This window comes from Cuculus canorus, chromosome 4 (genome assembly GCF_017976375.1).
Source record: "Cuculus canorus isolate bCucCan1 chromosome 4, bCucCan1.pri, whole genome shotgun sequence".
Taxonomy (NCBI): Eukaryota; Metazoa; Chordata; class Aves; order Cuculiformes; family Cuculidae; genus Cuculus; species Cuculus canorus.
This window is the reverse complement of record NC_071404.1, coordinates 67,030,991-67,048,617: the sequence shown is the minus strand read 5'-3', so window position 1 is coordinate 67,048,617 and position 17,627 is coordinate 67,030,991. Positions and strand designations below refer to the sequence as shown.

General features: G+C 42.3%; 1 protein-coding gene across 3 annotated transcripts in view; it reads right to left on the bottom strand.

Annotated features, from left to right (window-relative positions):
* Positions 1-17,627, bottom strand: part of MAML3 (mastermind like transcriptional coactivator 3) — a 254,717-nt gene that overhangs the window by 195,481 nt on the left and 41,609 nt on the right. Inside the window, exon 1 of one of the 3 annotated variants that reach the window (XM_054064793.1) lies at positions 2,561-2,691. The exons of the other annotated variants lie outside the window; for them this stretch is intronic. Within the exon in view, the coding sequence (XP_053920768.1) occupies positions 2,561-2,641 (81 nt within the window). The 5' untranslated portion in view covers positions 2,642-2,691. Of the gene's footprint in view, positions 1-2,560; positions 2,692-17,627 lie in introns of those variants that run through there. 3 annotated transcript variants of the gene reach the window in all.

Sequence of the window (17,627 nt, the reverse complement as noted above, 5' to 3'; positions counted from 1 at the left end):
GCGTGTCTGCAATAAAGGCACACTCGACTGTAACTGGGTAAAACAGTGTGGTTTGTGACTTGCTCAGCTCCATCTTCATCTCTATTTTTTATTTTGCCTCTAGCCTTTCATCTGTAATGGTCTTCAGGGAAAATTCATGTGTTGTGCATTATAAGCTTTAGCAAAGAGTGATTCAAGATGTTTGTTATACACAGCTCTACAGTTTCTAAAAGCCAGTAACCCATCATAGGCTGTGGTTTAATGTGTAAATTATGTGTTTGTCATGGGCATTTTGCATATCATATTTTTATATATAATTGCACAGACTATTTAGAGGATCTTTTCATGTATCCTCACCCCCTGTCGTTCCTCTCAGCTCCCAGTAACTGCAAGGAAAATAAAGCTGCACCTATCTCCTCACAAGGAAGGTGATGGGAAGCGGAGAACAATGAAAGGTCCAGGCCTGACTCTCAACTCGCTGAACGTTGCAGGGGAAATCGCATCTCACTGTGGTCACCACAAGCCTTGCTGCTTTCTTCACTAGCACCAGAATTTAATCTATGAGCATGTTGTCTTGGCTTTATCCAGGCACTTACTTCATACAAGCCATGCTAGTTTTAACTACAGCTTTAAAATACTGCAAGCTAATTTCAATATTTAACACTGCATTGGAAAGGCTCAGTGAATGTTATGAACACAGAACAGGCTCCCTGTGCCTGCCTTGTGTAGGCAGAGACTTTGTGAAGGCAGCTTATACTTGGCCAGGCTGTATAAACTGTTCAGCTGTTACAAAATTTTGCTGACCTCTTGTTTAAGTTAACTGCAGACTTACAGGGAGATTTGTAAAACATCACTGCTCCTAATATGTTCATTTTATAATCAAGTCACTTGTTCGTGGCTCATCCAAATCAGTCAGGCATGAAATGTTTTCTGTGGACAGGCAGATAAAATAGTTGTATTCCCTGACCTTAGTTGGGCTGTTGGGATTTTCCATGTTGAGTCAGGCAGAGAGAGCACTTGAAGAATGGGGTTAAAACTAAGTCAGCCCTTCTGTTCTCTCTCAATGATTTTCAATCGATTCCAGCCTCTGCTATTGTCAGCTCAGCACAGACCTATGTGAAGTTTGCTTTTCTCTGCCACTACCAAGGACTTTGCAGTGCTAGAATCATCGGACAATTTTGTTCAGGTAAAAGGGACCCAATGTTGCTGCTCCACTGAGGTAGTAATGCTAACAGGAGCAAAATCTTGGCTGTGCCACTGAAACGTGCGGATGTGAGTTGCTGGATGTGCTGGGAAAGTTCTACTGAAACAGAGAGAATTGATTAGGTGGTTTCACCCTGGGAGAAGCTGTATTGCAGACTAGAAACCTTGCATGTTGTACGGATGCTCTGAGGTACTCATCTGTGGGGCCTTGCACACGTACAGGAGAAGAAAAATATCCTTAAACACAGAGATGGCACAACAACGCTTGGGTTTCAACACATCACATACAGGATAGAGCGTTCCCACATCCTCTGGAAGAATTGGGAGGCCACACAGAAGAATACTATGGGTCTAGTGCAACATACACACCTCCAGCTGAAATGTTTCACCTACAGCGGCAGACTGGCAGCATAACACATCGAGTTATCGTGACTGCAGTGATAAAAATATATCTGGGGTATATATGAGTTATATCCTAATGTCTGAAATCTCTGCAGGCTGAGTAACTAAGCAACCTCTAAACCTTTGCATTTCTCATTAGAGTAATGCAAACCCATTAACTTTGCTTGGACTGATAAGGGTCAGAATTTAACCCAGTATTTCTGAGTTGGCTTTCTTTTTCCCATGCAGCCAAAAGTAAGACATGATTATCCCACAGGGTACCAACTGCCAAGTTATCATCTAAAGGAACCCAATATTGAAGGAGACCCAGCTTTTCATGTCTCCCATTTATATGGGATCTAACACAGTTCTGATCTTTACTTTGTTTGCAAAAGAATAAAAGAAGACAGGAAACACTGATTTTCATTCACATCTCTGCCATTACCCTGTAGAATGGCCCTGGGTACATCACCTATATCACACTTTTGCTTCCTCCCTCCTACCCAGCCACCGGTGCTATGCCTCCCTCCAGCCCTGCCCAACCCACTAAACAAAGGAAATCAATTAAAACAAAGCAGAAGGTGAAGTGAAATGGAAGCAGAAACATGCTTGCTAGGCATCACTAGGTGTTTTGCTAATACATTCTTACCTTGCCTTCAGTTTTTCTATTTCAACCCCATTCAACAAAGCATTAGGCATTCAATTAAAGAATAGAATACAATCCAAACAAGTACTTAAATGCCTACTTAAATGCTGTCATCAATACAAATAGTTTAAATACTTCTCTGAATGAAACTCTTTAACTCTAAGCTCTTCAGGACAGAAAGAATACTTTGGTTTGGCTTATACAGAATTGAAAAATCAGATAGAAGAATGCTTTTCGGGCTGCATTAGTGGCTTGCTGACAGCAAGCACAAAAAAGGAAATATCCTTCTTGCTTCCTCGCAACTTTGTGCTTTGGATGTTAAAGAAGAAGCAGACAACAGAGAACACTTACAAATCTCATCAGACAGACCACTAAGCATGTGCTCAGAGAAAATCCATGGAGCTGCCATTTCTGGAACAGAATTACAATCATTCAACGTCAGAATCTTCATTTGTACAGCTGGAAAAGTGCTGCTCAATCCATCCTGAAAGACATTAATATGATTTGTTGCTTGCCCAGTACTTTGAGATAGAGTCTCCTCTTTATGCCGATACTAAAATTACCAGAACCTCTTTTTATCCTGAGTCTCCAAACTGTTGTTCGTGGCCTCCTACTGTGGGTGGACTACCTCCGCCTCACAACAACTGAGCGCAACTTCCACTAATGCTTATGAGCAGCACTCCTCCAGAAGGCAAAAGGGGCCACCACAAAGCAACCACGGATGATCTGGATGGGCTTCGCGGACCCTGCAGCCTTCCTGAGCCTTCCTGTCCGTAAAAGGGAGTATGTTCAAATCAGCATTTTTTGAGTTAAGAATTGTGTTTTCCTTGTCTTTCCTTTCAATCATTTAATTAAATCTTTGGTAAAATAATAACAAAACATGCCCACCCTCCCATCTTCCATTTCCACGGCAGAAAGTACAGCACAAGGTTTGGGTAGGTAGCCTCCCTCCTGGCCCTTAACAGAGTAAACTGAAATTCATGAACACAGCAAGGCCATGAAGAATAAGTGCATATTGTACGGTCTTAAGAGCGCACAGGACTACAATCGTGGTGGCGTGTTTTGTGTCATTTTAATGACGCACAGCCCTGCTAGCTCCCTCCCCTCTAAAGCTTTATGTAGGAGGCATAATTATGTAATAAAATTCCCATTTCTGCAGCACTCGTCCCGTACCAACACAGAAATGCAGGCTTTATTATTCTTCCCAGCTGGTAGGCACTGAATTACTAGTGTTTTAACCCTCTTCGCATGAAACCCTCAGTTTGATTTCTGACTCGCAGCAGCAGGAGAAACAGCCGCTGATCATTTCTGTTCTCTCCACTTGTGAGGTTGATTCTTGGCCTTTGAGATCATTTTTATCTGCTCGTAAAACACCTGCTTGTTAAGGATCCAATCTATTTCCTGGGGAAACTTTTAGTCATTGCGGTTGAGTTCCTTCCAGGACTGGTACGCCTCAGCCTCCGGAGAGAACTACTTGACCCGCTTTTACACCGAAAAGGATGGCACGCATACTGCAAAAGGGCAAAGGTACAACCGAGTGGTATGTTACGCTGCCCTGCTGACTACAAGGCCTCGGTAAAGGTGAGACCCTACGTATGTGATTGATAACGAGAGGGTAACTTCCTTTGACATCTTGGTTTCATTCCTTGAATAAGCAGGGATCACAGGCTCACACGACCCATCTTCTTCCCTTGCTGCAAGGAGCCTCGTTGCTAGGCAGTCTTCATTTCGGAATAGCAGGGCATGGGTTTGCTTTTCAATACCCTGCTTGCTCTTGTTCAGGTGCGCAGTCATTTTGGAAGAGCAAAACAGGGACTGAAATCTCACCGAGATAGTAGCTAGTGGCCAACACACCGTATTGGTGGTTTTTTTGACCAATTGGAATGCCTTCTCAACGGTAGAGGGGGCATACACTCTCACACAGCAAGACGATGATCACCCAGAAAGAGAAGGTCTCTCACATTCCCACATGTCTAGTGGGACATGTCCCTGCCCATGGCAGGGGGGTTGGAACTAGATGATCTTTAAGGTCCCTTCCAACCCAAACTATTCTATGATGCACACTCTTTCAGCCAGAACATCAAAGATGCTTTACAATGAAGGTTTCTGAGCCAGATGCTGCCAAGCTTATGTCTGAATGGGCAAACCTTTACAGTTCATTACCAAATAACCCCCCTCTTGTCATACTAGAACTTCCACAGATAATTTGGAAATGGGATCAGGTACTTGGGAGACTCAAGCAAGATCACATGCCCCCTGGTGCCTAGCACCAGAGACCAAAGCACATGCCAGAACAGCTGGGCAAGGAGGTGCAGGGCTGCTCCTACAGGTCCTCTCCCCATTCCACAGAGTGGAGCCCATTCCAGCCCTGATAACACTTTTTGGAGCCCAAATTCTTCCACACCTGGGAGAGTGAATTGCCAGCTGGGCTGCATTACACCTAATTCCCATACTTCCAACTCTCCTCAGAGTTCTACGACTCCCAGAGCCTTCCCTCCACTCTTCCTCACTGCAATGATTCTACCAGCTCAGCTAGCAAGAGGGGACAGGATTTGGTCCCTCAATGAGGTACTTGTTAGAGAGAAAACCAACCCCCAGCAGGAGCACATCTGGGAGCAGAACCCAAATTCTGTAAGCTTCAGAGCACAATTATGCCCCAGCGTTGTGCATCTGTATATCATTTCCACAACTGTGATTCACATCAGATTTCTTTCTGGAGAACATGGCTGTTGCCACTTTAACAATACTCGTTCACCAACGCTGACCAACCTTCATTTGCAATCTCCCTGAGCAAGTATTTCCAGCTACCTCTCTGTGGTTGACTCGAAACACCCAGCAGCCTAATTTCAGGAATGGAGATACCTCTCTAGCCATTTATTCACATGAAGCTGTGAACACGATACACAATCTTGCCAATAATCCACACACTGAGTAAGCCCTGCTGAGTCACTACCTTCATTTTTCTGCAGGCACAAATTTTCACAGCCCACCACGAGCACAGTGTAAGCAGTTCCACAGCAGCACAGCCCAAAAGAAGAACCTTAACACAAAGGAAGGAGGAGCACTTTATCAGTGTGACCTGACTGCCTAAAAATAATGAGAAGTTGAAGATAAAACCATCTTTCCCTGCTCCTGCACCTTGGTCAGCCTTACTACTTCCACCAGTTCTCCTTCAGGAGGGCTAATAGGGAAGATGATCCCTTGATGGTTAGTGGCATCCCAGGGCATTTGCACTGCTAGTTAATGAAGCTGTCATCTCCTTACCCTGAATAAGGTGCTATAAATACACTTTTGCTTTCATCAGCAACCTCAGTTAAAGTTCCCCACAGCACAGAACTCCAAAGAAATTCTGTGTTCTTAAATAAAGTTATAGACGGAGTTGTAAAACCTTCAGCTCACCTCTCCTTTAATTCATTTTTCCTATGTAGACGTGTTTAAATGTGGAAGGAGGGAGAGGAAAGAAAATGTTTTGAAAAATTCTGCATTTTGTCATTCTGTACCTTCCCCTATAAACACATACTTAAATAAAAGGGGGTTTGTTTGGGTTTTTTTGTTTCTGGGGTTTTTTTTATTCCTTTTTCCTGAGCCATGGCACAAGAGACAGAGTGAGAAGAAGAAAAGATGATCTGACCTTTGCCTACAAACAGCTTGGGAGGGGTTGGAGGGAGGGAGCTCAAGAAGGTTTTTCCTCCTCTGGAGCTTCAGGCAGCCACAGGAATGTATCTCTAGGAACAGGCTGGCTGCATAAACTGGATAGAACAAGTTCAGAGCAGTGTTGAAGCTTGCTCTGACGCCATTTCAGAGGGGGAGAGGGAGGGAGAGTTTCAGCTGTAGAGGCAAGCAGCTGCTGTGGGGCCACGGCTTGCACCTTCTGCAAGAGCAAGGCAAAGTGCAGCTTCTGGTGGAGTCTACTCAGCAGAAAGGGAGGATGGCTACCAAGAGCAGAACGGTGGGCTTTTGTTTCTGTAGCTGCTGCATCTCGAATCCGTGCGACGGAGCTGCATCTGTTGCCAAGGCTTGGCTGTGGTGGTCATGAAGAAGCTTGGGTAGAGCTGGGATCAGGCTGAGACATGAAGCCGTGTCCTTCAATGAGCAGGGCTGGGATAGCAATGTTTCCACTTTCTAATGATAAGTCTTATGAACTTGGCGTAACAGGGAGATCAGTGTGTGGGTGTATTTAGGTTGAAATTAACTTCAGTTTAATCACATCCTACAAATAGTTGGGTTTCTATCTACTTTAACAGAGTCTGTTTCCTCCAACAAAAGTACTTGCCTGAACTTGAACATTAATTCAAAATAAGGTAGGATGCGAAACTAAAGCACAACTGTTGATCCTGAAGAACTGCAACTGTGGTATCCCCCCTGTGGAACAAGAATATCTCGATCCAGTTTAGTTTAGCTTAGCTAAACTGGATGACAGTCTAAGTCACACTTCTGAGAGGTCCCCACAATCATCAATTCCTTGCATGGCTAAATTCTTATTAAGAAATTTAATTTCTATTATGTCCAGTTAATGAAGTAGGATTTTTTTTTTCTTCCTTTGGAAGTGGTAAAGAAAAAGAAGATTTTACTATTCTAACATTTACTATGGAAGTCCAGATTTCCTTTATTGGGTTTTTTTGGCTGAAGAACTGCCCACAATTGTGAGTGCAATTTGACCTGCTAAGAGGATGCAGATATTGCCGAGTTTGGTCAGGGCTAGGACCACTGTGCCTAGGCAGCAGCTGACATGCACAGCCCTGTGCCGGGATGTCCAACCTCAGCACTTGGTGGCCAGGCCAAGGTGAATGCCCACAGCCCCAGTCAGCAGTGTTTTATGGCATGGAGGTCCTAGTTTTATACAGCCATTACCTGACTGACTTCCACGGAGGTATCATTGTTATAAAACAGACAAAGTGCAAAGCAAATCAAATCCAACAGTTTGTAGATAGAGCCCAGTGGAATGTTTTTTTCCTCTCAGTCACACCAGAGAAACTCTGAGCATCCCTGCACAACAGGCCCCTGCAGATACGGACTTACACTGGTACTAATGACTTTTAACTTGGTCCAGATGTTTAAAACACCCTCCAGGAAGATAAATTTATATTCATTCTACAGATCCCATTGACGATACAACCTGATGCACCAGGAATCTAAATTACATGCCCAAACCTACAAAAGCCAGTAGGGAGAAGGTAAGGAATATTGAGTCACGTACAGAACACACAAGAAGTTAACTGAACTCTACACTGTCAGTTCTATGTATATTCCATATAAAAAAGCCGAAAGCCACCAAATTATTTCTATTCTTTTAGTGCTTCCCGATCTTGAAAGCAAAACTAGTAATTCAAATTTTTTTTTCTTTCAATTCACAAATGTTAAAGATCTGGTTAAATAACATGTATCTGTAGTTGTAAGCAGCGCTTAACTTTTTCATTAAACAGGAATATAATAATCAAAGTTTTTATGTTTTAAGTATATTTGTGGGCAAATACGTTTCTCCTGCAGTGGTTAAACTGCAGGAAAGAAGAAGGGAGCACGTGTAATTAGCAAGAATGTAATCAGCATAAAACGATGGGAAGGGAAGACAAATGAAAATGCTTTAGAATGGCTGTTGGTAATGGTGTGGTATTTCAGATAAAGATTTTTTCCTTGCTCCCTTTCCAGGTTAGATTGTGATTTCTCTCTCAATAGGTTTAGAAAGCCTGGGCCAAATTCTTCCTCAGCATAATTCCACCTGGATTGATTATATCAGGATGAATTTAGCCTAGTGCTTCAAAAATCATGCTTCATTTCTTTCTAAGGTAAATCTGAATATAAATTATGAAACTGAAAAATGAGATAAAGAAGAGCTAAGTAACTTGAAAAATAATGCATCTCATCTTCTTAGCTTTCATCAAGCAAAACTTGAACACAAGTTGTACCTAATTAGAGGTAGGGCTTTTTTTCCCTTTTCAAGACCCAATTTACCCATTTTTTTTTTCCATTTTACGCTTGCTATTCTTAACATTTATAAGCACTATGATGGAAATATATGTTAGAGATGAAAAAAATCTTATTCAGAATACATTTTTGGCTGTAACTGCAGACTCATTGCGCCAAACCAACCAGCTATAACACAACGACGCTGTGCTTACAAAACACTAACTAGCAGGCAAGATGGGGCAGGTCCTGTCTCCAAAACAACTTTTACTACTTATTATTACTCTTTTTCAAAATATAGTTCACAAGGTTTCGTGTCAACTATCTTCTTAAAGACCATGGTAGTCATCTTGTTTGCCTTCTCCTTTTGTCTTGTTTTACGCAGTCTAGCTTCACGTTTCCTGTAATGACCGTTTATGTAGCTGGAGTTTACCATGTTAGCAGAGCAGCAACAATTTTAAAAGGTTTTAAGCACTGAAACTGAATTTTCTTCCCAGTTGTGTAACAATATCCAAGAGACAAACATCTGTTAAAAAAAAAAAAATTAAAAAAACAAACTCAAAACCCCAAAATCAAACCTACACCAAATCTAAAACAATCGATCAAAAGCAAAACAATGAAAAAAAAAAAATCAAATCCACTCACTACAAATACTTAGACACTTCCAAAGAACTGCTCAATTGAGAGCCAAAAGGTGCCCCACTACCACTTTTAACTTCTTTTTAATTCTAGCTAATGTACAGCCAGATAATGAACAGACTTGAAAATCTAAGATAATAACTTTTTTTAAAGAACAATGGTGAAATAAAAATCACTTCAGAAAAAGTTTTGATCCAAGTTATTTAAAAGGTTCTTTTCAGTGCTACATAATATTTTCCCTTCCAATAAGAAAAAAACATACACACGTAGAAACTCGCACATGAAAAAGTGATCTCTCCAGAAATCAAGATGAAAACTGAGACCGCGGGAGGTGAGGGAGTAACGGAGAGCGCAGAACAGAGAAACGTATGGGCTGACACTTGCCCTCTGCTCCAATCCATAACAGGTGGCTCCGCACTCTGAGGCCACATTTGGTTATTTGGGCTGAAGTGGATAAAGCCACATGCGTACACAAACTTCTGGCAGGGAGGAACCAGCTCCAACACCAGTGCACATCCCCTCGGAGGAGAAAGCCACAGCAGGGATTCAGTCCATAATGCTGCTGCTCGGTAGGAGTACGCATCAAATTCTGGCAAATCAGATTTCATCACTGCTCTCATGAACCTATATAAGCGATTTGATCCAGACAGAAGCCCGAAATAAACCATTTTCCATAGTCCCAGGGACAGACAGCGTGTGCCCTTCCCACTTTAATAAACAGAGCATATCATCATCAAAGGCCATTCTGGGAAGGGGCTGAAGTTGTTTAAACTATCGCTCCTTCTATCGCATTTACATTTCCCACAGTAACCTTCACCTAGTTTATTGCCAGGTGCCTTTCTGCAAAACGAGAAGTTTTGCTTTGAAGGCCCGCTCTCAGAAATCTAGAGAGGCAGTAAAGTTAAAGCAGAAGCCATGGCAACAAAGGGATAAACTGAAGTGACTGCTCCCGCAGGAAAAAAAAAAATAGCCTGAGAGTAACTGTCCAATGAGGTTTGCTGTGTGAGCATAAGGGAGAGGCTGGGAAGCTGCAGAACATAAAGAATTCCTGCTGTGTTTCCCCCAATGTGTCCCCTTTATATTCAAAAGCGTTCACTAAAACAGTTTCTGAATGCATTAGCTCTTCACATCTGGAGACACAGGTTCAATTGTGTGTTAGCCTATAAGTCTCCATTTCTTCCCCAAAGGAAAAAGCATGTCCATAGATGAGCAGGTATCCAGAGGAATCCTACAACATTAAATAATGCACCTTATCTTCTATCTAGAATCTTGCTACAGGTTTTCAGCATCTCTCTTGTTCTCTTGTGAGCTGGACGTGAGCTGTAAAAATCTTCTCATTCTTGGAACAACTCTTTTTTGTGTGCAAAAATGTACAACCACAGAGAAGTATGGATAAATATTTAGGAGATATAAAGTCATGCCTAGGGCACAAACCCCTTTATCAGCTCAGAGCTTCTGAAAAGAGGAGCTCCCATGTTCTCTTGTCATCTCCTGTCTCACCTCTCCCAGCTTGTAAAGCTTTCTCTGCGTTGCCCTGATTCTTGCCATATCTGTCAATAAGCCAATTTAATTTGTCAAGAGGGTAGAAAGTTGGATGGGTGGGGAAGCTACATAGATTTTCAGTCATTTAGGGTGTTAAAAAAAAAAAAAAAATCTCCTGAGATGGTCTAACAATTGACAAAACGGTGAGGAAATAGAGACCAGGAGAAGCTGGAAATGATGGGAAGAGAAACTTGCACATAAAAGAACTATGTATTTTCTTGCCAGGTTTTTCAGCAAGCCATCTTTGAGTCTTTCGGAGAAGGTTTGAAACCAATAGAAAAACGCTGCTTGCTGTTTAACCTCACAACTGGAAAACTGGGCAACTGTGAGTGCAGATCAAAACCAAGAATGGGCTCAACTAGGGATTAAAACAAGTTAATAGACTGCAGACCCATCAGCTGTTTTTAAACAAGAAGGTCTTTGATTGAGGAAATCCTTTGACCATCAGTTTTCAGAAGCTGGAACGATATAAGGTGGATCAGGCTCTGCCCAATTAGGATCTGCCAATGGCTACTACCAAAACCACAAATACAACTTGGTACAAAAGCATACCAGAAGACACTGATTTTAACTAGTTGTGTCCCACCTAGAAAAGCCAGCACACCTGCAACTGTTTTCAGAACAAGGCCCTTTTTTAAGCATGGATCAGTGCTAGACACTGTTGACCTTTTCGTGCAAAAGTGACACTTCGACCATTGAGCTTCTTGAAAAGGCTTTCACACAACTATGTCACAAATACTTGGATGTATCGTCAAATATTTATTATATGCCTCATTTTGCTTTACCTTTGGGCCATCCCCATCAAAGTCCTTACATTTCAGTAGATTTTTCCTCACACGGAGGGTTCAGCCAAACTAAGCACTTTGGAAACTCCTCTTGTAAGGTTTCCCAGTTCTTCTATACAGGTTTGGTTGACAAAACCAATGTTGTATCTCTTTCAAGTGTTGGTAATCGGGCTGCTTAGCCTCTCTTGCAGGTCATTAGTGCTGTCATCCTTCAGTACAGTAGCATGACTCCCAAGGTGCTCTGCCAATAACATTCTCCCAGGATGACAAATCCAGGTACGAACCTGCCATTTCTTTGCTTCCTATATAAAAAAGTTTTTAAACTTGTAGTACGACTATGAGACTCACCCCACGGTTACCAGCTTTCCCTAACAGCCTCTTCTGAGAAACACTAATAGAAACCTTTCAGGAGTGTAAATAAGTTACAGTGCGTCTAACATGTCTCCTGTTGTTCACAATTTTAACTTTTTCAAAGAATTCTAACATATTAGAGTTTACACTTATGATAAAGCTACACTGGTTTGCGCCTTCGGGTGCTTTATAATGACATGTGTAATGACATTCTCAACAATTTTCTTAGGTACTTAAATGAAGGTCATGAGTTTATAATTCCCTGAATCACCCTTCCCACCTCAATATGAAGAACACTCACAATCTTCCAGATTCTTCTTTTTGTAGCTGTAATGATAAATTAAATCACATTTATTTGGGGGTTGGTTTTTTCCTGGAAGGTAATTCAGCTGATACTGAAGAAATTAACTACTGACTTCATAGATATATGGAGTCCAACTATTAAAAATATTGATAGTCTTTACGTTTTAAATACACATATCGACTGCTTTATAAACAAAGTCAACTTCTTTACCTCCATTTTGAAGGAAAATGAAGCATAGACCAGGGCATTATGGAGAAAAGCTACAAGCAGAGTCCAAGTCTGATACTTGTATCATTGGCTGCTAAATCATACTATCCAATGAGGTCTTGTTAAAAATAAAAAGCATCTCTACTCCCGCCAACTCTTTACCTGTACCAAAAGTAATGCTAAGCTCAAGAGGTATCCCTCAGTAAGGAAGACCAGCGTAAAAAGTATTTTACATTCTAATTTTCTCTTCTTAATTGTCCCTTGAGCCTTCTGAGCTATTCAGGCTCATCACCTCTCCAGTGCATTTCCCAATATAATTCTGGAATAAATTACTTTATATGTCCTTTTAACTTCCTTTCACCCACCTTGCTCCCTAGCTTTCCTACAAAAGCATATTCTTCACTCTACTTGTGTGACTTGTCCTGAGTTTGTTTCCCCCTCACCAAGCTATTTCTCCAGCCTGCATCAATATTTGTCTCCTCTCACTTCGGCATATTTTTTTAATTTTTGTCTCCTTCTTCTCCTTTCACTCCCATTTCACTATCAAGATAAGTGTCATCATTCTATGTGATACTTTTATTCCTATAAATATCTGATCACACTCAGTAGTACCAAACTGATGGATACAGAGGTACCCTGCAGCCATCAGTTCCATGGAGTATGCAATTAGGCTCTTAGTTGTTTTTTTTCTAGGCCAGATTGCTAAAATGGGCTAAAACAGAGTTATTCAGTGCAGCCAAAGACTAAGAGAGAAGTTGGTCTTCCTTATATTAAGTCAATGTGTTACTCGATCTTGTTTCAGGCTCTTTTCAATTAGGTGCCTCAGTCTCCTATTCTGGTAACAGCAACCTAATATTCTTTCATTTCTCTTTCCTGAAAAAGCCTTCTTGATGCTGGGCATCACATCAAGATTAGTAACTTCAGTGTACCTAGCATCGTTTGTCTAGAAAGATGCAAAAGAGCTTGGAAACCCTACACAGTTTCATTCACTTCAGTGGCTCATCCATGAGCAGCAGGAGGACCTACAGCAGCTGTTTATCAGCACACAGAAACAGGGTGCACAATAGGATACGATTTGCAATTTGACAATGCAATGAGAAGTTAGGGCAACCAAATGTAATTATTGCACCTGGAACCTGGTTGGACATAACTTGGTAACATCCATTTTCTAGGAAAAGCGTCATGGAATAGCTAGTACTTAATAACATTTTTCAAATTCTTGAGTAAGTATTTTATCCAAAATACTCAAAGTGAAATTTCAGCTATTGCTCCAATGCTGGTGTGCCAGAGTGAAAAATAGAAGGTAAGTTCGCCTGCCTGAAAGCTCCCATGATGTGGCAACAGTAAAAGCCATGTCTACAGCTCATTAAGAAAGGTACAGGAAGTAGGACCATTAAAAGCAGACATTCTGTGTAATCTATCCTTTTCCTTCATTCTTCATCATGAAGTTAGCACTACAATACCTGGACATTGACTCAAGGCTTTTAAGCTGTAGGTACCCAAGTGTTATGCTTTGCAAGATTGTCACTTTTCAGTAAAATTGTCTCTTTTCCCTCTCCCCCTACAATAAAGCCCATTAGCATCTCTACCAAGCAATGACCTGCCCAGCCTAACAATATAGAGATGAGACATCGTTTCACAGTACAGCATAACCACATCCCTTTCTGAAGATGACTACTAGAAGGCATAAAACAGGCCAGCCGCGCTTACTTCTGGAATGAAATCCTGTGTTTAAAAAAAAAAAAAAAAAAAAAAAATCAAGACAGCCTTTCTCTTGAACACTTCAGAGAACCAAAACCAACCCCATTCCAAAATGTTGGTGTTTGGGGTCCTAACAGATTCCTTACCCAGTCCTACAAGCTATGCCCTGTATCATTTACAATCTGTTTACATTAGTAGGCAGATGGAGGTATTATTGACCTTCTGGCTGATTTTGTTGGCTCTTAAAACTCTTCCTGAGCTGCTGCACTTGTTATCGGTGCTTTGATCCAGAGACTGACAGCACACCACTTACTGCTGCAGCTTTACTGTCTGTCCTGGAATTTTTATCCCGGCCATTTCTCTACTTTATAGTCCTTCACACTGAAACACTTCTGCAAGGGAGCTCCTGGAATCTCTTATGCAACGCATTTCTTTTCCACGGGTAAAAGCAACCTGCATTTTCTATAGAGCGTGTTATGTGTGAGCATTACAATATTCATTGCCCACACTCTCTTGGATGTGCCAGTCCAGTCTGTTCTGCAATAACATCAGAGTCTCTTGTTCCTGGACTCTATTCTACACAGTCTTTAAAACCTAATAAAGAAGGAAGTTTTGATTGTCACTTCATGAACACTAGTGAATGGACCATTTTCACTTGTTTACACTGCAAGGAAAGATAGAAACATGCTGAGGAAGCCCAGGGTCTTCCACGCTATGACCAGTGTTAGGCACAGCTACGTAAGTCTATTGAATCTCAAGTTGTAAAAATAATTTTCCAATTCTAAGCTGAAAGTGGAGAGACTTAGATTAGATATTAGGAAGATTTTTTTTCCTGTGAGGGTGGTGAGGCACTGGCACAGGCCGCCCATAGAAGTTGTGGATGCCCCATCCCTGGAGGTGATCAAGGCCAGGTTGGATGGGACTCTGAGCAACCTGATACAGTGGAAGTTGTCCCTGCCCATGGCAGGAGGTTGGAACCGGATGATCTTTAAGGTCCCTTCCAACCCAAGCCATTCTATGATTCTATAAATTAGGGGTAAATTATATACGTACACTGAAAAATCAACTATGCAATAAAATAAACATGTATATCTTCTACCCATTTCAGTTATTGCTGCCAGAGTTTCTCTTCAGATGGGAGGGAGATGTCATCTCCTTAACTGGCCAGTGAGAAACGTGCATTTTTTATTAGTAAGGGGTCAAGATCCATGTCTTATCAGGAATACTAAAATCTATTTCTAACTTTGAGCTAATAGGACGTCTGCCTTGTGTTATTTCTGTCCTAACAGCTCCTACCTTAAAAATTAAATTAAAAAAAGGCAGCTAGTCAATCTTAGGAGACGACATGACTAATGACACACATTTCAATAGGTTTAACAATAAACAGCCACCTCAACAAAGAGAAGCCTTCCCCCACCTCCCCACTAAATCAGAATCAGACAAGAAACTAAGTGAGACATGTTAACAGAGAAGCACTCCAATTAATGTGTTACAGCTCCTTTAAAGCTGAGACCAAAGGGGTCTGCTGCTGCTGCTCAGGATGCTGGAGGATGCAGAGCAGTAATTGTCACTGAGGCACTTAACTCCCCGCCGCCCGGCTCCCTCGCAGCCTGGTTTATCTCTCGCCAATTACTGCTGTCATTTGCATTTCAATGTGTGCCATCAGGAGCCAGGGCAGAGCCCCCAGGCACGGGAAACACGGCAAAGCCAACCCTTCCTTCAGGCAGGCTGATGGCACGCCGGGTAAGGTGGGTCCAGGAGCTCCTGGCAGCATCCTTAGCTGGAAGGTGGCCTTGGGAACTGGCAGAGCTGCTGCTGTGGTCCTCTGCCCGCTCCAGGCTGGCAGCATCGCCAAGGGTTGGAAAGCCACTCCAGGGAAAGGCGAGAGCAGCACAGAGGAAGTTTTCAGCAGTTGACACATGAAAGATGCACATCGGGTAAAAACCGTACAAGTCTTGTTTCTGATCCATCTCCCAATGATTGTTTTTACAGCACAAGAAAGACATAGAATCATAGAATCACCGGGTTGCAAAAGACCTCTTGGATCATCGAGTCCAACCATTCCTATCTGCCACTAACCCACATCCCTGAGCATCCCAGCTACCCGTCTTTTAAACACCTCCAGGGATGGTGACTCAATCCAGGGATGGTGACTCAACCACCTCCCTGGGCAGCCTCTGCCAGTGCCCAATGACCCTGAGCCTTTCTGTGAAATTTTTTTTCCCCCCCAATATCCAGTCTGAACCTCCCCTGACACAGCTTGAGGCCATTCCCCCTTGTCCTGTCCCCTGTCACTTGGGAGAAGTGACATCATATACATATACTGAAAAATAAACTACTCAATAAGATAAACGTGTATATCTTCTACCCATTTAAGTTATTGCTGCCAAAGTATCTCTTCAGATGTGAGGGAAATATGTCCTCCCCTTAAAGAAATGCTGGGGGAGGGTAAGGAGGCTGTTGAAGGGTCTGGAGCACAAGTCTTATGAGGAGCAGCTGAGGGAACTGGGGTTGTTTAGTCTGGAGAAACAAAGGCTGAGGGGAGACCTGATCACTGTCTACAACTACCTAAAAGGAGGTTGTAGTGAGGTGGATGCTGGGCTCTTCTCCCAAGCAACAAGCGACAGGACAAGAGGAAATGGCCTCAAGTTGCACCTGGGGAGGTTCGCACTGGGTATTGGGAAAAACTTCTTTACTGAAAGAGTAATGAAGCACTGGAACAGACTACCCAGGGAAGTGGTGGAGTCATCATCCCTGGAGGTGCTCAAAAAAGCACGTAGATCTGTTGCTTCAGAACATGGTTTAGTAGGCATGTTGGCCTCGTGTTGACGGCTGGACTTGATGATCTTATACATCTTTTTCAACTTCAACAATTCTATGATTTTCCACTTAAAATTAATTTGTGCTGTGAAGCTGCGTGACAGGCAGGATACATGTGCTTCACTGCTATTAGTCTTTAGCTCTTGTACTTGTGCAGCATCTCCAAGCACTGTCTGTGCATTAAGGCCCACGACACCAGGTGTTGTACGGCACCAGAACAGAAGCAGCTGGTCTCATACACCCTGCATACAAGAATGGCACAGGAGGTTTGCAGGCAAGAGTCAGAAAGTGCTCTGCAAAAGGAGAGGAACGACTTGGCTTTGTTGCTATGAAAAAGACCCACCTCAGGATGGCAATGAAAGGTCCTTTCATTGCCGATGTAACAAGCGAGAGACACAGCCTCCAATTATGGGTCCAACAGATGCAGGAGACAATCTTTAAGAAAAACGACAAGGGCATGGCTAGAAGGACCTTAGCCATAAAACCAACTCTTTTGTGCCTAATGCAAATAGCAAAAGGAGCACCCAGGGAGGTTATTCAAACAACATGGGTTGCACTCAAAGAAATAGATGAAATTATATATATAGATATGTATATGTATACATATCTATATATCAATTATTGAATATATATCCCTGCCTCTGCATTCTGCATGAGAAGAGGCAAAAGCAGAGTAAAATACGTCACAATAACTTACAAGTGACATTATGAGAGCTTCAGTAAGAGCTTGTTGAAACATCCAGAAACAAAACAAGTATCTTCAAGTGAGATGAAAGTGCATCAGCTCAGTTGTCCCAGAACAGCTAAGCTGTTTACATTAAAGATGGCAGAATGAAGCACCAACATTCTGACACAGAAGAAAAGGAGGCAGTGCATCACAAGGAACCAGACGTGAGTTATGTGCTATGGACAGTGGCTCACATTTCTTTTATTGAACTTGCGATTGCACTTATATGAGGCACAAGAGGAGATAAAGGATACCTACACAAAAAGCTTGAGTGGAACAAAGAGGTTTCTCTAAAGCACAAATTCAAAAAAGCAATGACATGGAGAAAGAACAAGGAGTGGACAGAGTTGTGGGAGACAAAGGAATATCGGGGAACAGAAAGCGTACTTGAGCAGGTTGAAGGCACTGCACCAGTCAGGGAGGAACAAGGGCTCTCAGCTT